This window comes from Pseudophryne corroboree, chromosome 5, assembly GCF_028390025.1.
Source record: "Pseudophryne corroboree isolate aPseCor3 chromosome 5, aPseCor3.hap2, whole genome shotgun sequence".
NCBI classification, from domain to species: Eukaryota; Metazoa; Chordata; class Amphibia; order Anura; family Myobatrachidae; genus Pseudophryne; species Pseudophryne corroboree.
Window position 1 is genome coordinate 193183977 of NC_086448.1, and position 25512 is coordinate 193209488.

At 40.8% G+C, this 25512-nt stretch overlaps 1 protein-coding gene across 1 annotated transcript in view; it reads left to right on the forward strand.

Annotated features, from left to right (window-relative positions):
* The window catches only part of JAZF1 (JAZF zinc finger 1), a 426594-nt gene that overhangs the window by 233246 nt on the left and 167836 nt on the right, over nt 1-25512 (forward strand). Inside the window, exon 2 of the mRNA XM_063921978.1 lies at nt 2148-2220. Coding sequence (XP_063778048.1) covers nt 2148-2220 — 73 coding nt within the window. The remainder of the gene's footprint in view (nt 1-2147; nt 2221-25512) is intronic.

Here is a 25512-nt window from a genome sequence, read left to right on the forward strand (position 1 = left end):
ATTTTATGGGTTTTCTGCCATATACTTTGCCAATACCCAACAACAACAAACCCATTAATTGTAGTGAGACAAAGTGCTGCTTTATTTTAAAGCCAGTTTTTCGATCGCGGTATTGCTAGACTGTGGTGTAAGAGGGGTTAAATCATTTTAGGCCCCTGGCAGGGAACAGATACAGTTTGACACTCAATTTCAGCCAGTAATATATATCCTACAGAGCACGGTTGGCAACATAATAAAACAGGCTGAACTTAGGAGGAATATGTATGATTCCAATGACATGTTTTTTCTGGGTAGTTGAATTTAGAGGCAGTAGCCTCACAGCACAGTGATGCAAGGTATACTTTGATAAAATGCTGAATGAACATTATTTGTAACTGTCAGAGTGCACAAATCATAAAGTAACAGAATTTGTGTGTGCCGCAGTGCCTTTATATTCCAGCTTATTTCCATGTGCTGATATATATCTCCTTCCATCCCCCTGTGCATAGACAAAGGGAAAATAAATTTCAGAATGAACAGTCATATTTAATCAGAATCTTAATGGAGAATTAATAGCATATTTCTATCATATGTCACATGTGGTAATAGTAAATTTAAGTAAGAGCTGGAATAAACAAAAGTAGTTGACAGAAGCTTTGCTGAAGGAAATAGAACTCCATAAGTGGCCTTTTTTTTGCTTAATGTTTTATTATACAGTAGAACCCCATAACTAGCAGGTGTTCTAGGCCAACATAGTTCTTGGCAAAGTCACCACTTTAGCTATTGGTAACAGTCACTTCTTCGGAGTTTAACAATCAGCCAGAGAAGCCCTTAAATCAGCTCTATCAACAGGTTGCACTGAACAGCATATTCATTAAAACTTCACCAAATAGCCCCCTCTGTAAATCAGTGTTGCAGACACCGACTGCTGTTCCTCTTAAATGTGAGGTTCTTGACATGGAACCCTAGAGTGGAGGTTCTACTTGTTGGGGAGCTCATTTGAAAATGATGGGTACACATCGAGGCGCATTTTAGAGGAATTCTATGTTTTCAGTTTAATTTTTTGTTTGTTTTATATTGAGGCTCTGCTATCCATTTTAGTGGATTGGATTATTTACACTAACAGTCATTTAGTTTGAATGATAATGTAACTTAACCCAATGATTTATGAGAAATCAAAAAGAAAAAGAAAATCCCTACCGAATTACATGCTAGCCAAAAGTGTGGTAGTATGGGTCAAAAAACTGAAATAATAACAGTTATGTCAGTTATGCTGCTATGCATGATGTGATATCTCCAGCCATTTGTGACTTTGTAAGTGTCTAAAACTAATTCATGTGCGACTAAAGTCGCAGCAGTGTGTCTGGTACACTGTGGGGCAGATTTATTAAGCCTGGTGAAGTGATAAAGAGGAAGGTGATAACGCACCAGCCAGTCAGTTCCTAACTGTCATTTTTCAAACCCAGCCTGGAAGTTAAGAGCTGATTGGTTGGTGCGTTATCACATTCCACTTTATCACTTCACCAGGTTTAATAAATCTGCCCTTGTGAGTGGTGTTTCGCTGTGTTTGCCATGCGAATAACACTCATGATATGAAAAAAAATCAGAACAATCCACCTCTCAGAGTGGCTCAATCGCACCTTGTGCTGTATGGCGTATTAACACTAGATGTATGGGGACACATCTGTATATACTGTATATACAGTATGTACTCTATAGTCTGAACTCAACTCAATTTACCGTTGCCTACAGATAAAGCTTTTGGATGGATTTTGTGTTAAATACATAATTCACATTTTTTAAGGCATATTATATAGCACAGCTTTTGTTCAGTAGATAGTTAGAAAGCTGAATAAAACTGGTTTATACGCTCTTTTTATGTACTGTTAAGATATTTGTGATAACTGTAATACTAGGGGTTAAATTTACTAAGATGGGAGTTCTATTTAAGATGGGATGTTGCCCATAGCAACCAATCAGCTTCTACTTTTCATTTATCTAGCACCTTCTAGAAGATAATACCTGGAATCTGATTGGTTGCTATGGGCAACATCCCATCTTAAATAGAACTCCCATCTTAGTAAAATTAACCCCTTGGGTGTACATTATTTATTTGTTTCTTTATCTGTCATCTGGTATAAGTGCTCATGTTTGTACTTTCATTACAGACACAGATCCACGCGTCTTGGAGAAGCAAGAACTTCAGCAGCCAACATATGTAGCATTGAGTTACATCAACAGGTAACTTGTGTTTTACACAATTCTGTGTATTTAAATGTAAATAAGTTTTAGCACCATAAGCAACATTATTTTTATTGTCACTGTGGCATTAAAACAGCGCTCTCTGCAATGAGCTGTGCAGGAGCAATGTTTTGGCACTATTATGCAGTCTCCAACAAGGTGGTGACTGATTCTGGAACAGTACTGTGGAAACTGAGGCAAGCCCAGCCACATTGTGGAGCGGTGGAGCCAGATTTACGATCTCACGAATACAGCTTTGTTGTTTTACTAGAAAGATTGGTAGTATTATGGTTTTTAGCAACCACTCAAACAAATTACCTCATTTTATCTATCTATTGTCACCGATGCTCTGATCAAAGTCTAGAATCAAATATAACCTTTTGTTATTGTATTTTCAAATATTAATAATATTGTATTTATTTAGTTATTAACAGTTTCTTATATAGCGTAGCAAATTCCATTGCATTTTACAATTGGACACAATAATAAAACAAATAATAAAACAAAACTAGGTAATAACAAATAGTCATAGAGGTAGGAAGGCCCTGCTCGCAACCTTACAATCTATATTTGAGTACACCCCCAAAGCCCAGTACACACTAGGCGATCCACCTCCGCCGCCAATATCAGCGGGGTGCCGGCATCGGTAAGTGCATACACACTCGCCGGCGGGGAAGGGAGCGGCGGCGGGAGAATGACGGCTGTCGTTAACGAGGACCTCCCTCATCTGTACATGTTCAGACAAGGCAGGGGGGCGTTAACATTGCGTGGGAACGCGCATCATTAATGACACTGAGCATACACGCTAGACGAGATTGTAAAAGATCTCGCTCAGATCGGCACTTCAGAGCGAGATCTTTCACTTTCTCGTCTAGTGTGTATTGGGCTTTAGTCTAGTTGTGGGTCTTTTAGGAGTTTTTTGTCCTGGTGGCCTTCCTCTCAGACCTGGCTATATGTGCCTTAGGGGTTAGTGCACATAGATTACTACTTGGGTGAAGTTTATGTCCATTTCTGTCTGATCCAAAATAGTTTGTTATCTGTAATACAAGCTATGATTGGCATTTCCCAGAAGTATCCTGGCAGGAACCATTCAGCATCTCCTGACTGACCACATATTGAAGAGAAGAAGCAGCTACGCTATCTGTATATGGCGTATACAGGACACATGCACACTTGTCACTTCAGCCACACATGCATTGACCTACTGCAATTATTTAGCCAGCAACGGGTTGTTCACCTCTGTTCTGCAATAGATGTGCGGTCAGTTGCTGGGTGGACAGTAATGTTACAAGAGAGTGTGTCAGATCTTGCCAGTGTGTATAAGAAGAGCTCTCCAAACCCAACCAGATTAAAGAAAGAAAGAAAGCATGGTCATAGGATATGTATTTAGGGACAGCATGGTAGACGCCACAGCACTACAAGGGGTGGACACAGTCTGATACTCTTATCTTACGGTCATTTAGGAGATGGCTGCACAACTTGCAGCAGAAATGGATGAATGCCTATATAATTTACACCAAATTTACAACTTCACTAATCAGTGGACAGTACATATTCAAGGCTACAGCAGTCCTTCACTCCTTTGGGTAGATTTACTAAAGCTTCTAAAAAAGAAAAATGGAGATGTTGCCTATAGCAACCAATCATACTTTAGAAAATGTTAGAATCTGGTTACTATGGGCAACACCTCCACTTTTTTTTTTTAATCTTTAGTAAATTTACTCCCTTGTCCTTTTCTTTTGTCTTTTGCATTACACTGCCACTTTTCTAGTCACCCAATAATGGAATATCCTACAGTAAGCTATCACTAGCAATGCTCAGTAGATCACTATTACAGGGAATGTCTTAGTGGTAGGAGCACTTGCTGTATAACCTGGATAATGTTTTATCTACTGTACGTACCTATTTACTTGACAATATGGAAATACAGCAGAGGCCAATGATGAGTAGGTAATATCAATAAATATAGTCTATTGACAAGGTCACAATGTATTGTAATCTAGATACTTTTATATGTACAAAAATACAGGACACATATCTTTGATCTTTGAGAAACGATCATAGCAGCCCCCTTGCAACATTTCTGTCCTTTAGACCCGTATGGTATGTTTCACTTACATACTGTAGGAGGATTGTGTGCGATATACCGGCGGTCAGGATACCGCCTGGCAGCAGAATCCCAACAGTCAGAATGCTGATAAATTGTGGTGAGTCCTGTATATTAACCCTAACTCACTCCTCCTGCAGCCTTATCCTAACCATCCCTTTCAGCAGCCTAACCCTAGGCAATCCCTCCCGCAGCTTAACCGTTCCCCTAGTGCCTAACACTAAACCTAACCCTAGTAGTCACCGTCTCCATCAGTCGGGATTGTTACTGCTGGGATTCTGACCATCGGGATCCTGACTATATTCCCCGTAGGAACTAATGATACCTGTGCTGCCGGGAACAGTTTTCACTTTTTATGTGTCCACCGAAACAGTAAAATAGGACAATGTGGCTCACATGCAGTTTAAACACGGGTACGAGCAATCACTATTTATGACAGCTTTGTACAAGTGAACAGACAAAAGTTTGCTCTTTAGGCGTGTTGCAAACCATTTTTCAAGAGATCAGAAAAATAGAGGACATCTTGGATCCTGAATAGGAGCTGGTTCGAATTTCTCTGACATGAGGCAGAGACTGATGGATCAAAGCCACACATCTATCATCAGATAATAATTCCTGCTTCTTCCTATTTTTATGCTTGTGACTATGCTGATCATGTGTTTTTATTCATGAACCAAGATCACTACATTGTGCTATCTGAGCTCTCCCGGCCAAAATGAAAAGACAAACTTTAGATGATAAATTCAAACAATATGTGCGCAAATGGCTCCTAGGTCAGGGAAAAGAGAAACATTTTGTGTTGCAGGAAGATTTACGTAGTTGACTTTGTTTTCAATCCTTTTATCAGATATTATGTTCACTAAAATGTAACTTTCTTCAACTGGATAAAAACACTTCTTTTTCTCTTACATCTCTGTAGTAAAGATCAAAAAGGATCTATCGGGAACAAAAGAGTATATGTTACAAAGTGCTTCGCTATGACCACTATATACAACTGACAGAGACCACACAGTATTCAGAGTTCCCGATGCTTATGACAGAAGCTTTTAAATTATGATATTTTAAATATTTGTTTCTCAACATTTAAATTAAATTTAGACCGTAATATATATATTGTAAAATATTATAAGACCAAGACTGAGGGCACTCACCATTTTTATACTTTTGTAGCAATTCACCACTTGACATTTCCATGAGAAAGTGTACTTTTATCAGCACAATCATAATGTGTCCAACATCATAAAATATTCTAACATATATAATGTCATGGGAAAAGGTGCCGAAAAACACTCTGAAATGTGGGACCGTTTTGTTTTAGACTATCCGAATTGACCCACTAGGTCCTTATGTGTGACCAGTAAGCTGTAATTGTGCTGTCGTTCTTGGCTATCAGCCGTTCAGACACAAAGAGACTCCCTGCAGGTAAATTCTTTCCGCACAATAATTTTAGATCCAATAAACACTTGTGACTTTGGCATATGCTTGTGGATGTCACTAGAAGCTCTTTTACATAAAATAGAGTTAAGGATATTCAATTGTTTGAAAAGTAGGTTGGGTGTCTGTTTTTTCCTTGCTATTAGATAGGAAAAAACAGACACCCAACTGACTTTTCAAACAATTGAATACCTCCCTGTGTATTTTATGTCTAGAGTTTCTTTTACTTCTACATTTTGCAAGCATACTACAGGTTGAGTATCCCTTATCCAAAATGCTTGGGACCAGACGTATTTTTGATATCGGATTTTTCCGTATTTTGGAATAATTGCATACTATAATGAGATATCATGGTGATGGGACCTAAATCTAAGCACAGAATGCATTTATGTTACATATACACCTTATACACACAGCCTGATGGTCATTTTAGAGAATATTTTTTTATAACTTTGTGCATTAAACAAAGTGTGTGTACATTCACACAATTAATTTATGTTTCATATACACCTTATACACACAGCCTGAAGGTCATTTAATACAATATTTTTAATAACTTTGTGTATTAAACAAAGTTTGTGTACATTGAGCCATCAAAAAACAAAGGTTTCACTATCTCAGTCTCATTCAAAAAAGTCCGTATTTCGGAATATTACGTATTTCAGAATATTTGGATATGGGATACTCAACCTGTACTATTTTACCTTCAGTTTGATTCAGACCTTGCTTCGTTCCCTGAAATGTCTGCATCACAACTCAGGAGAGCAGTTAGTTTGTAAGATTTGTCTTTGACTAAAGCTGGCGATCAGGAGGATAGATAACTGCCCTATTACTTCAGCCATATGACCATATCGAATTTAGCCGACCCATCAAAAGACAATCAAGGCTAAATAGATTTTGATTTGTGTGGTTGGATGTGTTGTTATGGGGTGGCCACCATTTTCCTAGTGATCTTATTCAAGTTCACTCTGATCACTGATTACTACATTTTAGAATGTAGCTGGGAAGTTTCCATTCCCTTTAGAACATTAAAAGGTCAAATAGATTTAATTATTTGTAGCATTGTGCAAGTGATGATGATATTTACAGATCTCATCATCATTTATTAAGACACACAAGTAATTAGATATATAAAATAAAAAATAGAAACTGTAAATGTACACGTGTGTTTTAATACCTACCATTTCATAGGACAGCATGGACATGTAGTGAGAGGAACCAAGCAATAAGGAGCCTGTTATAAGCTTTTCTCTAGTATTCAGCAATACATAATACGAGCCACACATAATCTAGACCACTTTCTATATTCTTTCTATAGCTATATTTTACCTAATAAATAATAGAACTAATTAGAATTTCATTATCTCAGATAATAAAAATGAATTGGTATAAACCGAAGGTATGTAAAATACTGCAGGAATGCTTGCTCTTGTAGCACATTTTAAGCAGACGGAAGGACTGCATCCAGGATTTATATGCTGGTTTTGACGCCACTGCTACTTACAGTAGCTCTTAGGGATTGTCTGGCCTTGGTAGACCTGTACTGTGTGAAGTAGATAACCAATAACTGCGGGCCATCACAGGAATAAGAAAGTGATGCCTGATCAGTAGATTTTTCTTTTCTCTTATTTTACTCAACCATTTGAAGTAAAAGGTTTTCTTCCAAGGTTCATACCCACTATCATATAGACATGCACCCAGTTCATTCCATGTGTTGCATATTACGAGCATCCTTATCACATAAAACATAGGGATCATTGATGCCTATGGTAAACGCATCTACAATCCACTCTGACTCATCTTCACAGATATAGGGGGATATGTTTCAAGCCTTGGAGAGAGATAATGTGGATAGCGATAAAGTATTAGCCAATTAGCTCCTAACTGTCATTGTATAGGCTGTGTTTGAAAAATGACAGGAGATCATTGGTTGGTACTCTATCTCCTTCCACTTTATCTCTCTCCAATGTTGAATCCCCCTTAGAACCATATACCATGCCTCTTCTGTTGTGGTTAGTGCATGCTGAAGGGATCATTCATCCCTATATCTTCATCTATTCATGCTGCAGTCATCATTTGATAAAAATAGGAAACCGCACTGGACTTTTGATCACTGTTTTAGTAGCTGGTGAGTATAATGTCTACATTTTATACCTTGTAATGTTTATTTTTACTTCTTTTATTATACTATATTAATAATTTATTGCTGAGTATAGCGGGTTACTAAGAAAGGGTTTGAACTATATTTTTCACTTTTGTATAGCTGGCTACATTAATTTAGATTCAATTAACAGCCATGCTGTTTAATGCTTAGTAACTACATAACATGCGATAATAACTGAAGTGATTATGAATAGATACACAAGGTACTGTACTGCAAGTAATGTATGCTTATTAATCCTAAACCCTCATATTGCCCTTAGTTTGCTTTGTTGGAGCCCCTGCTTGAAATTACTTCTGAAAGTTTAATTAGTTAATACCCGAGGGCTATGGCTGAAATCTGTTTCAGCTCAAGAAAAGTCTAATTTAAACTTGATAGTAAAAATTAAAAAAAAATCCATTTTAATATAAAATATTTTAAGCCAACACAATAGCCAGACGTATATTAAAAGAAAATAAAGTCCAAGGGCTAAATAAATATTCAAGCACTTTAGTTGTCTAACGAAAAGAAAACGCCAAAATTAGTCAATGACTTCAGTGAACGAAAATTTGTAAAGATTGCAATTTGCTGTAATTTGATTTATGTGACTGTGACAATAAATCCTACAGGTGAGGGGGTAATTCCTCCCTTATAGAGGCATATGCTGGACATCTATTGAGGATTTCCAGGACCCCAGAAACAACTGATTTATATACACCATGTACATACCGTACATCGGTTATTATTATAACTGTTGAGAAAATATGGGCATATACACTGTTACAACAGTAGGATATGTAGTTATGTCATTCTAAGACATATCTAAGCAGTACATATTATAGCTGGTCATCCCCATTTTGGAGCATTAGGGTATGTGGGGTAATACTAAGCAGTAAACCAGTGAAGTAGATGGGTATAAAATAAATGTAGCCAAATTTGGAAGGCACACTTTATCTTGTTAAGGTGCAGCTATTGTCCTAAACAGGTGAATGTTCCCATTGATGTCCCACTATGCTTGTGGTCTGTGACAAGTACATGCGTGTCAGCGAAACAGTCTCCTAAATAACTCCTCACTACCAATTTCAATCACCCCATAATTATTGTTTTTTTTTCTGTTGTCTCCTTATTCACTGCTCACTAAGGTTTAAATGAGTCATTAGAATTAGGTGACATTGTTGCTGTCTATATTTAATGTTGCATGTCAAATAATATACATATAAATGTGCTTTTCCATGCCAATGCCTTCCCAGTGTAAGTGAAGGAAGATGCTTGATTGTTGCCACCTCAGAGCATGTCAAAGGTTATCGTTTTGTATAACTAATGGTCTTTGGGCACCAGATAAATCAAGAAGGCATCCATAAATGTACTGTCTCTGCCCAACTGAGTTCAATAGAATATGATATCAGTGTACTAGAAAACAAAATCCGTTATGTGTGTGTTGTCTCCAGAAGGCAATATCATTTGTTATCAAATGATGTTTGTATTATGTGAGCTGCCCTCTTCTCATTGTTTTCTGAAATAGCAAGTATCTCTCATTCTCTTCCCTCCCTCCTTGGACCCTTGGTGCATATAGCTTTTCTACGTGTTTCTTTTACCTGTAACCACCAGCCCCCTATATGACCTGACACACAAACCTTTCCCTCGTTGTGTAACAGGCACATGGTGGAGCAGTTAGTGTAATCAGTCCCACAGGGTAATGACTGTGACAGGTAGAGGAAACAAGGGACATGGCACTGCAGTCATAAGCAACTGATTCTAGGACACTATGGGATTTATGTACCAGCTCCTAACTATATAAAGGAAGGATATATAGTATATAAATATATATCAAGAAGCGCTCCAATCAAAAATTAATAATTTATTACATAATATTTTAAAACAATAATAAACAATTTAATATATCAATAGGGTAGACATATAATTCATGTACCTATGGTAAATATCTCTCTCATTCGTGTCTCCAATATTACATGAATCGGTAATGGCAGTGTTCCTTGTAATCAAAAATGAGGTCACATCCTCTGACGAAACCGCAGTGAGATAGTGGCGGAGAAACGCGTAAGGACCTTCCAAATAACCCATCCAGTGAAGTTGTCTCCACGGCTGTGCTTCAAGGAAAGACGATTACGGACATTACAGTGCCGCTGCTGATACAGGAGTTCGCTGCTAAAACTCCACGGCGCTTGTGAATGATTCAAGTCTGGTAAGAGTGACCCTCTTTTGCTGCACTATACGACACAGGACACTGAAAGTCGAGAGCAGATGGGGGTGTAGCATAGCGCCGGGACATCACAGAATCGGCGCCCTCCCTCCGCCTGTTCCCACAGTGTGCATACAGCATCAATTTACGGAGGAAACACTGCATGTTGGTGTGCTTGCCACTACAATCCTCACGTTGCTGCTAGATCATATTGATATTATAATTGTAGAAACGAGCAGGATAATTGACTATACAAGCGCCAGGGAATTTTTTTATACAGCTCCTAACTACCATTTTTCAAACAAAGCCTGTAACATGGCGTTAGGAGCTGATTGGCTGGTACTTAATCTCCATCCACTTTCTCTCTCACCAAGACTTAATACATAGACATCTATATCTAGTGTAGCCTAGCTCTATTAGATGCTGTAAACTCATAGTTTATTTTGCAGGCCTGGTTTAGTTGGAAGCTAACATCCGATGACTGATAGTGGTGCTACTAAGATGCTGTTGCACTCAAGTTGTGCACCTTGCATAGGTTTGGTAACACTGTGTACCGATCAGAAGATTTATCCTTCTGTAGAATAACCATATATGTTGGTGCTTCCAAACTGCTTCCACTCTACGTTATTGGTTCTAAGGTGATTTGGATTCAGATTGTAGGCCCCATTTCTGATGGTTATTGGCTACAATGTAGCTGACGTGATCATGATCACTTCAAAATACTGTTCTGCCCTCTGTGGAATCAGCTAGAGCTGGGGCTCATCTGGTCACTCAGGATAGTCCTGATTCTTAATAATAAATGTTTATAATTAATTTTTTATTTTTTAACCAAAACTGCCAAATAATAAGGATTAAAATACAACTATTTTATTGGTCATCTTAAATAATGGCATTGTTTTAATTTCAGCATTATGAAAGCTAATTTTAATTTGTATTGATCATTAAAAAGGCTTCTGTAGCAAACATCACAGCATACGTTGTGGCAGCCATCTTTAAAGTGGGCAGCAATACCCACTTGGTGGCCTACAGGACAATCTATATGTTTATCCAATCAGGTTTCTTTAAATGTTGGTGCATGAAGTGTGTCTCATTCCTGCCCTTTCTACCTCAAAGAGTAACATGTCCCTTTCTGCATGTAAGGTTGCAATACTACTAGAGAAATAACTGTGGAATATAAGCAAGTGACACTAACATTATAAAATGGAAACTTGTTTTCTTATATACAGTTCCAAATAAATTCATTAGCAGAGATGCTTATTACTTCTTATGGGCTCATATTCGGGATTTATGTTTCCTTGGCAGTCTGTCCTCAGTGTGCACATTCTCTTTGAAAGCCACATAAAAAATATTTAAACACTGCAGTGCCTCTTGTAATATTTTAGTATTTCAATAAATTGTGTGGTACTAAAGTATAAAACAACCCTCGAGTTTTGTAACCCTCTTCCCCTGGAGCCGTATAATCTGCACACAGGTAGCGTTCGTAAAAATCAATAGTGTGAAATGAAAATATAGGCGCTTTACACGTGACGAATGAGAAAGCAAAAATATCTAGGGCATTGCTAGTGGTCGAATGTGGTGCAGGTTGCATTACATTAATGAAGTATAAAAGTCAAGTAAGTTTAAAGTTTAGCTGTTTTTGTTAAGCTCCCTTTTATATGGCCAGAATACATTTTACTCATAATAAGTGTAGTAATATATGTTTATAGTATACTCGTACATACAGTATGTACTTCTTGCATACTCTGCACCTCATTTTTGAAATGCAAATTGTCCAAGGTACTTTGCAAAATCCTCTCTGGAAATGTCAACTGCCCCGATTTATACAGCAAAACAGTGGTTTGCACCAGCTGAGAGACTTGCTAACTCCTCCTGTGCATGGTTATGAAAAGCAGTTAAACAACTTGAGTATTAAAGTGAAATAGAGGGTTGAGGAGGATGGTTTGTTAGCTGAGTACCTTGCTGTGCAGAAGGATTCATACTCATTTTTACATTGAAATAACCCTTGGAATTGTCATGAGCTGTGAGTTGCTAGATATCAGGTCTTGTGTTGTACTTAAACAGTTTCATTTTGCCACAGAACATCGCCACATGTATTAAAGGCAGCCCTAATGTCCCCTTTTGGGATGAAACTTTTATTATATTGAAAGGTGGGTAGTAAAGTGGTAAATGGTTTGACTTGGAGCTACATTTACACTTTACTCAGTGCACCACTTGGCCTCCTTGCATACCTAGACATCTCTGGAGAGCAGCATGTAGGATGTGTCTGGAATTCTGGTGGACACTTGTTTTAGACTCATCAATACAAACCCAAGTGATTTGCTGTGTACATCCAGTCATGGCCTGATTAAGGGTTCCAGACGCCGTAGGATAATATACTTGTAGCGCCCTCTGTAATGCTGCTAGACACACAGCATTTTCTACAGAATTTGCCTACACTTGTGCAGGTAACGGATGTTATACAACTGACATGTTTGATCTTATCATCTAAATATCTAACTATGTTTATAGAATGTAAAGTATACTTTGGTTTCTGTAGAATGAGAGGAAAATGCTTATGTTAACTACATGCAGTTCTACAGGCTACACAGATGGCTCTGTAGCACAATGACTGTAGCAGTAGCATAGGAGATTAGGCACAGCCATCTGGTAGTCAAGAACTTTCCCCTCAATACTACCTTAGGATGGCTGGATAACTAACAAACTTCTTTAATTACGCTGTGCTGCCACCACCAACCTGGAATAAATTAGGCTTTCATTTTAGTCCCTTGCTGACACATGTGTGCCCAACCAAGTCCTGGTCTGCAGCCTAATCATTCTAATGGGTGAATAGGCACTGCTTTCAGTGTACTCAGTAAATAAGTTGCATAAAGTGCTTGCCTAAATGTTTAGGTGTACCCATCACTTAATTACTGTTGAAGAAGCCATTTTGCTGGAGAACTAATATTCATGAGAAGCCATGGAAGCAATTATCCATCCCTTACAAGTGCACACACAATTCCCTCCATTCTGGGAGAAAAATGACAATTAGGAGCTGGTTGGCACACACAATTCCCTCCATTCTGGGAGAAAAATGACAATTAGGAGCTGGTTGGCTGGTACTTTATCTCCATCCAAGGCTTAGTAAATAGACCCTTATGTTGTAACTGCAGTCACCACATTATTGTTAGCAGAAAGAAGCACAGTATGACTGAAGGAATTTATATAATATCTCACAACACAATCAAACTCTAATCTGCTCATATGCTCCTATTTCACAATATCTCACCAAATGTGGAGTATTGGGAATCATAACAGTGGACGTGGCTACGCCCACGGGTGTATGTCTAGCAATTTGACGCTACATGCCACACCTTAGACACTTCCCCTCCAAACATTCATTCACTACTGCGTACATCGATGGCGGGTAGGATCTTTGTTGAGCATCTGTGATCAGGGCACACCTCCTAACCTTCTAAACCACGAGACTAAGGGAGGAACAAAAACATTAAATCTGGATTTCCCATCTCATGAAGTCGGGTGGCAGGTAAAACATTGCACTACTTTGATTTTTGTAAACCTGATGAAATTTGACCACCAATCAAACCACATTTGCTTTGCTTTTTTGTATGTGTCATTGAATTATAAGCAAATTCGTTAATTAGACATGGACTTCAAATCTCCAGTGGTGTATGCTTTCTGTACCAAAAATTAATTTAGTTACAGTTGTTGAGCATCCAGGGTTAAGACTAGTATTGCAGCATTCAGAGATACTTCAACTACAGGGCTGGATATCGTAAAAAAAAATTGAAGTTGCAGTTTTCCCACTTTACAGGTTAGCAGGTATCTAAGATAGTTTATAAGGTATAAGTAGTAAATAAAAAAAAGGACCAATTAATTCACATTTTAAGGGAATCGTTCTCATAATATTTGCCTTTTTTTGTGTTTGGACTTGTTTCAATAATCAGTAGTGTATTTTCAATTACAGTTTTATTTATGTCTTCAGTGGCTAGGATTCTTTCATATGAAATGTAACGTAGTCCCTTAGAGACTTTTAAAACAGCTTACTCAGACTATTTGGCTGGCTTAGATGACTTAATTGCTGTTTGTAAGAAAATATAAAGCAGCAATTTCATATTTTATATTCATAGTAATATATTTTATGATATCGTTTCATAAGGAGGCTGCTGCAAAATGTTACTGACAACAAACTTGCTCCGTCATTCAATAGGAAATCATAACAAGTTACAGAAACGGTATACGTCATTCACAAGTGGACCATGGGAACCCAGCCTACAAGTTAAGAGCCCATTCAGTAATGTTACACGTCGTACTGCTTTAATACAGTGATTCTCAGTCAGTCTGCAGTGTAAGCTATATTAGCCAAAAATAAATAATCTATAGCTATTGCCTGTGCTTGCACATAAAGTAGGTTCCTTTGTGCATAAGTAAGCGCATAGGGGGTCATTCCGAGTTGATCGTAGCCCTGCAAAATTTTGCAGGGCTTCGATCATGTCCATAGACATGCGGGGGAACACCCAGCACAGGGCTATCCCGCCCCGCATGTCAGTGCCGTTTCCCCCCCCATCACAGAAGTGCAAAAGCATTGCACAGCAGCGATGCTTTTGCACTTTAGGAGTAGCTCCCGGCCAGCGCAGCTTTAGCGTGCTGGCCGGGAGCTGCTCGTCGCTCCCCGGTCCGCAGCGGCTGCGTGTGACGTCACGCAGCCGCTGCTGCCCGCCCCCCGCATGGCTCGGCCACGCCTGCGTTGGCCGTACCGTACTGATGAAACGGTGGCCAAATGCCGCCGTACCGACCCCCCCCCCCCCCCGCCCAGCGACCGCCTCTGCCTGTCAATCAGACAGAGGCGATCATAGCGCAGCGCAGTTCTGACCTGATAAACTGCAGCGTGTGATCGTGTCAGAATGACCACCATACTGTCATAAGACTGCACTGGGCCTTTATATATTGTAAACCGCTTTATCATTAATTCCTTCTTATACTGACATCTTTCTTCCCATGCTCTTCTGTTTTACGTAACGGTCTCCAATGCACATTTCCATTGAATAGTTCCAGACCCATAATTGTTCTAAAATGTATCATCTTTTTTCTGTCTGTGAACCCATGTATATTCTATTTTTTATCTCTGTCTCCAAGGTCCATGTTTTCTCAGCACTGTTGGATATTCACTTGGGAAGGAGCAGATTTTGTAACCGCTGTCAGGGCCGGATTAACAATGGGATGGATGGAGCTGCAGCTCCAGCCTAATCATCCCCCTATCCCCCCCTTTTCCTGTTAATAGGCCCGCAAGATTGTTTCATATTTTCCTACTGCTGTCATTCAAGGACCCACCCCCCTCGTGGCCATGACCCGTGACCAGCATCTGACTGGGGAATGAATGGCCTACCGGGAGAATGCAGTGGTAGGGACCCATGCTTAGGGGTGTGGCCAGCTCATATAGAGGCTTGGCTAACCATTACAGTGCATATGGTCTGGGCCCCTTCATAAATAGATATAGGCCTATAGTAAATACTGCTAGTCTGTGCATGATAATGTATGAGATTGCAATGTAGAAATAAATCATAGTTCTGTGCAGTATAAAGTAACATATGTATAATTCAAGTGCACAATCTGATTCCGATCTGTAGAGGGAGGGGGTTGGCGAGGACAATTGATCTGCTGGTGTTGCGTCCAGGTGTGTGGGGGGGGGGGGCACGGCAGGGTCGAACTGGCCCACAGGGGGTACTGGGGGAAATCCCTGGTAGACCCCACTATCCCCTGTGGGCTAGTTCGACCCTGCCTGTGCCCCCTCCTCCCCACACCCGGCCACAACACCAGCAGATCAAATGCCCTCGCCGGCACAATTTGCTAAGACATGATATTGGCACAGCGCAAGGCTTCACTATCCCTCCCTGTGCCAGATTGACTCAGTGCCGCCACAACTGCTACCTAATGCAAGCAGCCATTTGTGACCACTGCAGCAGTCACAGCTGCTTAAAGGCAGCCCGGCAGAGTGTCTGATCCTCCTGAGGTGAGGTGTCCTGCTGGTATGCGGTTAAAATACTGGCGCCGGGATCCCAACAGGGGTACTATACCGCAGTCGGAATACCGGCGAAGTAGGTGATTCCCCCTCTGTGGGTGTCCACGACACCCATAGAGGGAGAATAGAACCTGTGGCAAAGCTCGCCACTGAACCCGCAGCATGGCAAGCGCAACGAGCCCGCAAGGGGCTTCATTGCATTCGCCCCGCTGCTGGCATTCTGGTGCATGGGATACTGGCATCCCATACCGATCCTGTCCTGCTGACTGCTTAGTTGCTGCTTATAATAATAATAATAATAACTGGTATGCAGGGCATGCTGAGGCATTTATACAATTTTAGTATCTATCTATCTATCTATCTATCTATCTATCTATCTATCTATCTATCTATCTATATCGTGTCTGGAGACCAGTGAACTTCCTGAACACTTGGCTTATGAAAGGACCTCTGATGTAATATTGGGTGTACTGTGAAGTCTATGCATTTTATGTACAAACAACTGCTCAGAACTAAAGTGTCTTGTAAAGATATATGACATCATATGGTTGTCCCTTGATGTGCTGTTATACATGGCTATATTTCGCCCACTATGAATTTTATTAATCTACTTCTTGTAAAGCAACCATTCTGAATCAAGCTATGTTGTAAGAGCTATATGTCATCATAAGATTGTCCCTCGATGCGCTGTTATATATGATACCTACCCCTGAGGAAGTCCTTGTAAGGATTAGGGTTGTATCCGTTTAACGCCTATTGTCCAATCCTGTGAGGATCCCACCTTGAGCTCACACCTTTATAACTCCTGAGTTGCCCGTGGTCTGTTGTCTTTTATGTAAGCAATGCATGCTGTTTTATTGAAGAAATAATTTTCCTTCTTTTTTAAGAATAAAGCATCACTTTTCAACTTTGAAGTGATATTCTTAAAAAGTATGTTGTCTACAATTCTTTAAGCTACTGTCTCCTCTACATAGGAACTATTTACCTTCTAATGGGATATAGGGGGTAATTCCGAGTTGATCGCAGCAGGAACTTTGTTAGCAGTTGAGCAAAACCATGTGCACTGCAGGGGAGGCAGATATAACATGTGCAGAGAGAGTTAGATTTGGATGGGTTATTTTGTTTCTGTGCAGGGTAAATACTGGCTGCTTTATTTTTACACTGCAATTTAGATTGCAGATTGAACACACCCCACCCAAATCTAACTCTCTCTGCACATGTTATATCTGCCCCCCCTGCAGTGCACATAGTTTTGCCTAACTGCTAACAAAGTTCCTGCTGCGATCAACTCAGAATTACCCCCATAATCCGAGAATCAACTAACGTAGCGCCCTCTGGAATTTCTATTTGTTTGTGTATTGTCTCGGTCCCACTAACAGGGGTACCTCCAAGAGGTGCTGCTTTTGCAGCTTAGGATAAGTGTATTTCTACATTATAATATAAGCTACAGCCTGTCTTTTTTGCATTGAGTGCCGCTGTGTTCACCTATACTATATGTATGTCTATCTGTATGTCATTTTTCACAGGTGGTATATGTTTTCTTGTTCACTTTCTATAATGTGGTAACAACCCATATCAGTATTCACATCCGCACCGTGCTGGTCACCTCTCCTGCAGAAGTACACGATAGGTCAGCTCCACTTACGTATTTATAATGGGTGCAGTGGTGCAGTGCACATGGGCCCCAGGGGGGTAGACACCGCTCACCCTGCTCCCATTATTTTTTATACTTACCCTCCGGAGTCCCGCGGTGAAGCAGCAGCGCTGCAGAAATCACTGGGAAAATGCTGTGGCGCCATTTTCCTGGTGTTTTATGCATGCACAGTAGAAAAATCACTGGGAAAATGGCCACCATGCCATTTTCACGGAGATCTGCGCATGGGCTGTAGACCCCTAGGGACCCTAGAGTTCAGAGATAAGCGCTGCTTGCTAGAGAGGAGGGGGCCCAGATGGATCCTGCACACGGGCCTCCTCCTCTCTAGAAACGCACCTGGGCAGCTCCAGGCTCATGTTGACCGTAATCTGGTACTGGCCGCTGTGACTTTATAATGGTGCACAGAGAGCCCTGTGACAATTTTTCTATGGTGCTCATTTGGGCTCCATATTGACAATGGGCCTAATTCAGACCTGATCGCAGCAGCAAATTTGTTAGCTAATGGGCAAAACCATGTGCACTGCAGGGGGGCGGATATAACAAGTGCAGAGAACAGTTAGATGTGGGTGGGTTATATTGTTTCTGTGCAGGGTAAATACTAGCTGTTTTATTTTTACACTGCAATTAAGATATCAGTTTGAACACACCACGCCCAAATCTAACTCTCTCTGCACATGTTATATCTGCCTCCCCTGCAGTGCACATGGGGGGTCATTCCGAGTTGTTCGCTCGTTGCTGATTTTCGCTATACTGCGATTAGTCGCTTACTGCGCATGCGCAAGGTTCGCAGAGCGCATGCGCTTAGTTATTTTACACAAAAGTTAGGTATTTTACTCACGGCGTAACAAAGCTTTTTCATCGTTCTGGTGATCGGAGTGTGATTGACAGGAAGTGGGTGTTTCTGGGCGGAAACTGGACGTTTTATGGGAGTGTGCGGAAAAACGCTGGCGTTTCTGGTGAAAACGCGGGAGTGTCTGAAGAAACGGGGGAGTGTCTGGGCGAACGCTGGGTGTGTTTGTGACGTCAAACCAGGAACGAAACTGACTGAACTGATCGCAGTGTAGGAGTAAGTCTCGAGCTACTCAGAAACTGAAATTTCTATTCGCAATTCTGCTAATCTTTCGTTCGCAATTCTGCTAAGCTAAGATACACTCCCAGAGGGCGGCGGCCTAGCGTGTGCAAAGCTGCTAAAAGCAGCTAGCGAGCGAACAACTCAGAATCACCCCCATGGTTTTGCCCATTAGCTAACAAATTTGCTGCTGCGATCAGGTCTGAATTAAGCCCAATGACCTGTGTAAATGTTTGCAAAGCAATTATTAACTAGAAAGTATGTATTGTTACAAGCAATGGGTTTTGTATCTGATTTCACTTTAGAGAACAATGGAGATCTTGGTGCCCCTTCAAATCAGAGCTCCCTGGCAAATTCCTACGTCACCTAATACCCCTTTTTCACTAGCTCTGTAAACACGGGTAAATGCGCGGGGACGCGCATTTACCCGTGTTTTTTTCTAGTGGAAAGCCCCCCCCCCTGCAAATTCCCAGATCAAGTGATCCGGGAATCCTACCCGGGTAGCTTGCCGGGTTGAACACGTGTTCAACCCGGTAAGCTGTGTAGTGTAAACGGAAGCCGTGTCGATGCAACACGGCTCCCGTTCACAGTGTATGGAAGGGCGGCGCTGGGAGAACATGTGATCTCCCAGCGCCGCCCCTGACGCGTCACTAACAGCATCATCAACCCGGTGAGCGCAGTGGGAAAGGGGGCTAAGCACGGGCCGCAGCCGGGTAGCACCCGAGTCAGGCTCCCGGCTGCGGCCCGTGCTCAGTAGGTGGAAAAGGGGTATAAGTAGACAGATCCGTTCCCTTTAGCTAATATGAATCACAAGGAAGTTTTATGTTCAATGTCCCACTGTGTTAAGCTGTAGTTTTTACATTTCTAGCTGTGACATTTATTCTGCAATTAGCTACTGTAATCTTGTGACGGCAATAATAAAAGGTTACTTCAGGCATACAGAAACCCTTATTTACATGTGTCAGGTATGAGTGCATTATGAGGAATCGTCTCCAGCAATAGTTTGTTCCAGTGAGTGAGTGGCACCCACGCTGTGAAGCTGTAACTGACGAGAAAAGCTTTTATTAAGCAGTTCTGTTAGGTTAATTAGCTCTATCTTTGCATTTTTAGGCTGATCTTGAATCAGATCATTTATCATGCAGCAGAAAGCTGTCCGGGTCATATAATAAATACTCCGTAATGATGAAAAACTATTAAGTGCTGTTTTATCTTCACAAAATAGGCCATCAACCATTTACCATTTACAGGTGATATTTCTTCCCAGCCAACGACAAAAATATAGGGCAGGCTTCCCCAAGCATTACTGATGGCTTTGTGGGGAAGAACGCACAACGTGGGGAAGAACGCACAACGTGCGGAAGAACGCACAACGTTTGCTTCATCTGGCCAACATGTCTGCAATATGTGTGGAGTACATAACAAAATGTCAGGAATTACATTCGCTGCTTGTTTTTTTTAAGAAGCACAGCATGTAAAGGTTGTTTTTTTTTTAGGAATCACGATGATAAGAGAAATAGAAAGTGATTTGTAATATATAACTAAACATAGAGCACTAAGTTAAATAATATTGTTAATTCTATATGTTCAATCTGATACATTTGCGGTAGGATTACATCGGGAGTAGCAAGTACTATACTATACTTTCATTAGTATAAAGACATGGCTTGACAGTGATAATAGTAAATTAAAAAGTTGCATTACCCTATTTGTAGACAATATAATAATGTAATGAAGTGTCACGTAAAATGTAGATACATACAAATACATATTAAATTAAATACATCTGTTTTTTTCCTTTTAAAAATCATTGGGCGTCGTCTTGCCTGCAGTGATCTAAATGGATGCATTAAGGGTGTTATGTACTAAAAAGTAAAATGTGATCAAACCTTCAAAAAAACTAGTTTTCAGAGTTTTGCCACAGTCCCCGTATGTATCAAGCAACACTTTACAGAGCTTGCACCTGATAGAACATGCCATCTTTAGGTGGACATTGTCTAAAGAAGCATATGCCCTATGTATGTACTAGCCCACTGCTTGAACATATGCAGACCGATGGCCACTTATGCATAACAGAACTCCTGGGTCAAACGCACGGAAGTCCGCACAACACATATGTGTTGTATATGTTCAATAGCAAATGTGTCTGACCCCTTTGTGTAGTATAGCAACAAAACAAATGACTAGAGTACAATCAGCTGAAGGGATAAAGGTCCGGGGCAGATTGAAACGCATTGGTGGGGACATCTGGAGACTGCCTGTGGATTTACCTGGGACTAAAGGAAGGACTCTTTATTTTTATTTAGATCCCTTTGGCAACTATGACTGAGAGACTTCTCATCCTGGCTATGAGATCTACTTGTTTGACCATGTTTTTTTATTAATAAACTGTTTTTGACTTTATATGCCTTCTAGATACTTCACTAAAACTATACTGGAGATGATCCTGGAGTTTGTGCAAAGCTATCATTATATATTCAACTACAAGTGGAATGCTGTGAGTTTTCTGTGTGGGGGCAACCCCAATAACTTACTCCCCTTGGTGCTGGTGCAGATCCAGATACTGGAATATTATTACATGCTTGAATTCATCGGTTACTGTAGCTGTGAGTGTAATGTGTGGGGGGCAGCCCTAATAATGGCACATGGGGCAGTACGGATGGTGTAATGGTTAGCCTTACTGCCTCACAGCACTGGGGTCATGAGTTCAATTCCCACCATGGCTCTACCTGTGCTGAGTTTGTATATTCTCCCCGTACTTGCGTGGGTTTCCTCTGGGTACTCCAGTATCCACCCACAATCCAAAAATATATTGGTAGGTCAGTTGGATCCCAACAAAAAAATTAACCCTTGTATGAATGTGTGCGCGTTTACATGTGGTAGGGAAGGGTTCACTACGATATGCCGGCGGTCGGGCTCCCGGCGACCAGCATACCGGCGCCGGGAGCCCGACCGCCGGCTTACCGACAGTGCGGTGAGCGCAAATGAGCCCCTTGCGGGCTCGCTGCGCTCGCCACGCTACGGGCACACCTATGCGCGCCACACTATTTCATTCTCCCTCCAGGGGGGTCGTGGACCCCCACGAGGGAGAATAAGTGTCGGTATGCCGGCTGTCAGGATCCCGGCACCGGTATACTGTGCGCCGGGATCCCGTCAGTCGGCATACTGAAGACCACCCGGTAGGGAATATAGATTGTAAGCTCCACTGGGGACTGATGTGAATGGGCAAATATTCTCTGTAAAGTGCTGCGGAATATGTGGGCGCTATATAAATAACTGGTAATAAATATATAATAAATGATTAATTACATTATCACTAATCCTTGATTACCATTCACTTTGGATATTGTGAAACTATTTGTACCAACACTAATACACAATTGTTTATTGTGTTCTTTCTCTCTATATATATATGTTGTTACAAGGTTAGAAACAACAAGCCCAGGAAACTTAAGTTTCATTTACTCAGTAATATTTTTTCTATAATATTGTGCTCTAGAGTGGTGGTGTAAAGTCTATTTATTGGTGTTTAGGCTGCAGCAGATTGCAGACAATAGGATACGCGATATCATTGTTGTATGATTCCTCTGTAGTTCCCCAGACTGTGGACCCACCATGGTATAGCACCAAACATATGTGAAAGAGAAACCATATCCGGGTAGTACGGATGGTGTAGCATTACTGTCTCACAGCACTGAGGTCATGGGTTTGATTCCCACCATGGCCCTAACTGTGTGGAGTTTGTATATTCTCCCCATACTTGCGTGGGTTTCCTCCCACAATCCAAAAATATACTGGTAGGCTAACTGGCTCCCAACAAAATTAACATTAGCGTGAATGTGTCTGTGTGTACATGTGATAGGGAATATAGATTGTAAGCATGTAATACAACATAAAAAGTATTCGCATTCCCTGTACATTTAAAAAATGAAAACAAAAGCTTATATGTCAATCCCAGAACCCATGGGAAAACATTGCTGGTTGAAGAGAGAGTTCAAGTTACCTGAAAAGTGTTTCCTCAAAAGCGTTTAGTCTCTTACGCTTGTATGTAGCTGGACTTCATCAGTGGGGTATGATTTAGACTTGGATGCAAGTGCATTTTTCACGTGCAAAACATGCTGCATTCTGCATGTTCACAACTTCTTTCAGTATTTTCAGCCACACAAAAAACTCTACTGCAGACCCTTCAGCTTCACTAAGCATTTCAGGGGCGTTCATGTGCAAGTGGGAGCTTGGAGAAATACATTAGCTTTGCCCTTCCAGCTAAGTGTTGGTATTTTGGTTTTCACAGAACATTTGGAAATGCTTCTTAAGAAGCGTAAATAAAAGAGCATCTTGCAGCAACACAACACACATCAATGGGTGTCAAGCTATTAGCTGTGGTGTGCTGTGCCAGTGTGAATGCATGCCACAATTGTGGTACCTTTAGACCCGCTGATTTTTGTGTTCAAAGCACTATGAGACTGCATACCAAAATCTGCACGTCTGGGGTGTGATGGGGTCACAAGGGGGCGAGTTGGGGTGCAATTGCCAGTGTTTCCACGCAGTTGTAACGACAACTCCATCTAATATGTGTTATATGTAAGGTTGTAGGTATCGTAACACGCTCTTACCCAAAATACAGACATTCACATGTGAAACATTTTCTTTTATGCAATATGGTATCTTTTGCATCCAACTCTATATCAGCCCTGTAATATAAATAAATTAAGCATAGAGTACATTTACTTGGTAGTAAATTTACCCTATCTAACCCCAATAAATATACAATTTGGGCAAAACTAAAAAAATAAGGGGCAAATGTCAGTATACTGATAAAAAAGAAAAGAAAAAAAAGAAAAGTCATCATTATCCTTTTTCTCACAGCATTGTTTTACAAAATCATTTTTCTGAAAACATGGCAGGTTTCAGTATGGAGACATTGCTATTTGAGGGAAAGCTAATTTGTTGGCATTAGTGAAACACTATACTTTTAATTTGATGCATCTTCTATTTAATTAGCTTACACTTCAGTAGTTTATGTCACTTTTTCCTAATTAAAATACCTCCCCCTCACTAATCTGAGCAATGTTCTTTTATCCTAGAGTTCCCTATGACACTTATGTGTTTGTTTAAATGTAATTTCATTCTTTATAATTTAGTCACATATCTTAAATGATGTATAATTAATATGGGTATTAAACCTAAAAAACAAATCATTAAATATGAAGGCATTTGTGGGGCGGCAGCTTACGACAACTCCATAAACACCGGTCCGTGTGACCTGAACGTTTAACAGATTTCTTGTGAAAAGTCATCAAAGCTGCAAGTATTGGATATTTATCTTTACATAAAGCTTTATGTAGGTTATACTTATACATTTTGTATGGATGTGAATACACAGAAATGTGCTTATTCATGTTCCAGGTCAAACAGTGAAATGTGCGCCAACGCTTTAAAGGAGGACATTGACACTGCACGTAATGATGGGATTATTACAGCATATGTTCATTATAGCCAATGAAATTTGATTCAATGGGGTCTAGTTTGTAAGAAGATTCCAAATTGACAATTGAATTATTCCTCGGCCAGCATAATATTCCTTAAGGGGCCTACTATACAGTGCGATTCTGCCTAAAGGCCGATTTTGACTTTGCGATTTCCCTTGAACTCCCTTGAGCCTAGAACCACCGATATTGACTATACACACACATGCTGCAATTTTGGCTATGTACAATTTTGACTATATACAATTTCGACTATACTAGAAATTAGATTGTACACTTTCTAGTCAAAATTGCCCTGCCAACACAGTCTATTTTATCTTGTGATGCCGACCCCGTGGGACCGCGCATCGACATTGCAAGGTGTATACACACGGTTCGATATGCACTATGTTTTCTACCGATATGGACTATATAGTCCATGTCTGTAGTTATATCGCACTGTTTGTATGCGGCTTTAAATAGTGGAGACGTCATCTGTGTAAATGTTCTACCTCATAAATGTTTCAATATGTTTTTCTCTGTACTACAATCTAATAGCATCACGCATAATCATTTGCTAATACTTACTATTATATCACGTGTGGCCAGATATATGTGTGGCAGCTGTGGCTTCAAATTAAACACTATGTGTGATAACAGTCAGGCATTCCCTTACATCCAGTGCTGTTACAGGGCGGCACAGCGTACTGGTAAGAAATTCCCAGCCGGAACGCTGTACCGCCGTGCCGCCACCTTGAAGACCCCTCTACTGCCTGCCCAGTTCGTCCGGTGACTGGTCTGGTGGCTTCAGTCCCTTTGAGTCCAGCGGCAGCAGCGGGGTGTATTACACTAATGCCGGTTCGTTAGCCAATCAGAGCTCGCGGACCAGCAGCCGATCAGGAGCCGCTGCTGCCGGACCACGAGCTCTGATTGGCTCGCGGACCAGCTTCAGATCTGAATGAGATACAGGCCGCCGCCGCAGGAGGAGACTGGACTGAGGGCAGGAGAGGGGCAGGAGAGGCGCGTGCTGCACTCTCTCCCCGACAGCAGCAGCAACAATGGTGAGTTGCACTGCTGGGGGCATATCTGGCACCATGGGGGCATGTGTATTTGGCAATGTGAGGGAATTTCTGGCACTGTTTGGGCAAATCTGGCACTATGAGGGCATATGTGTATCTAGCACTGTAGGGGCATATCTGGCACTATTGGG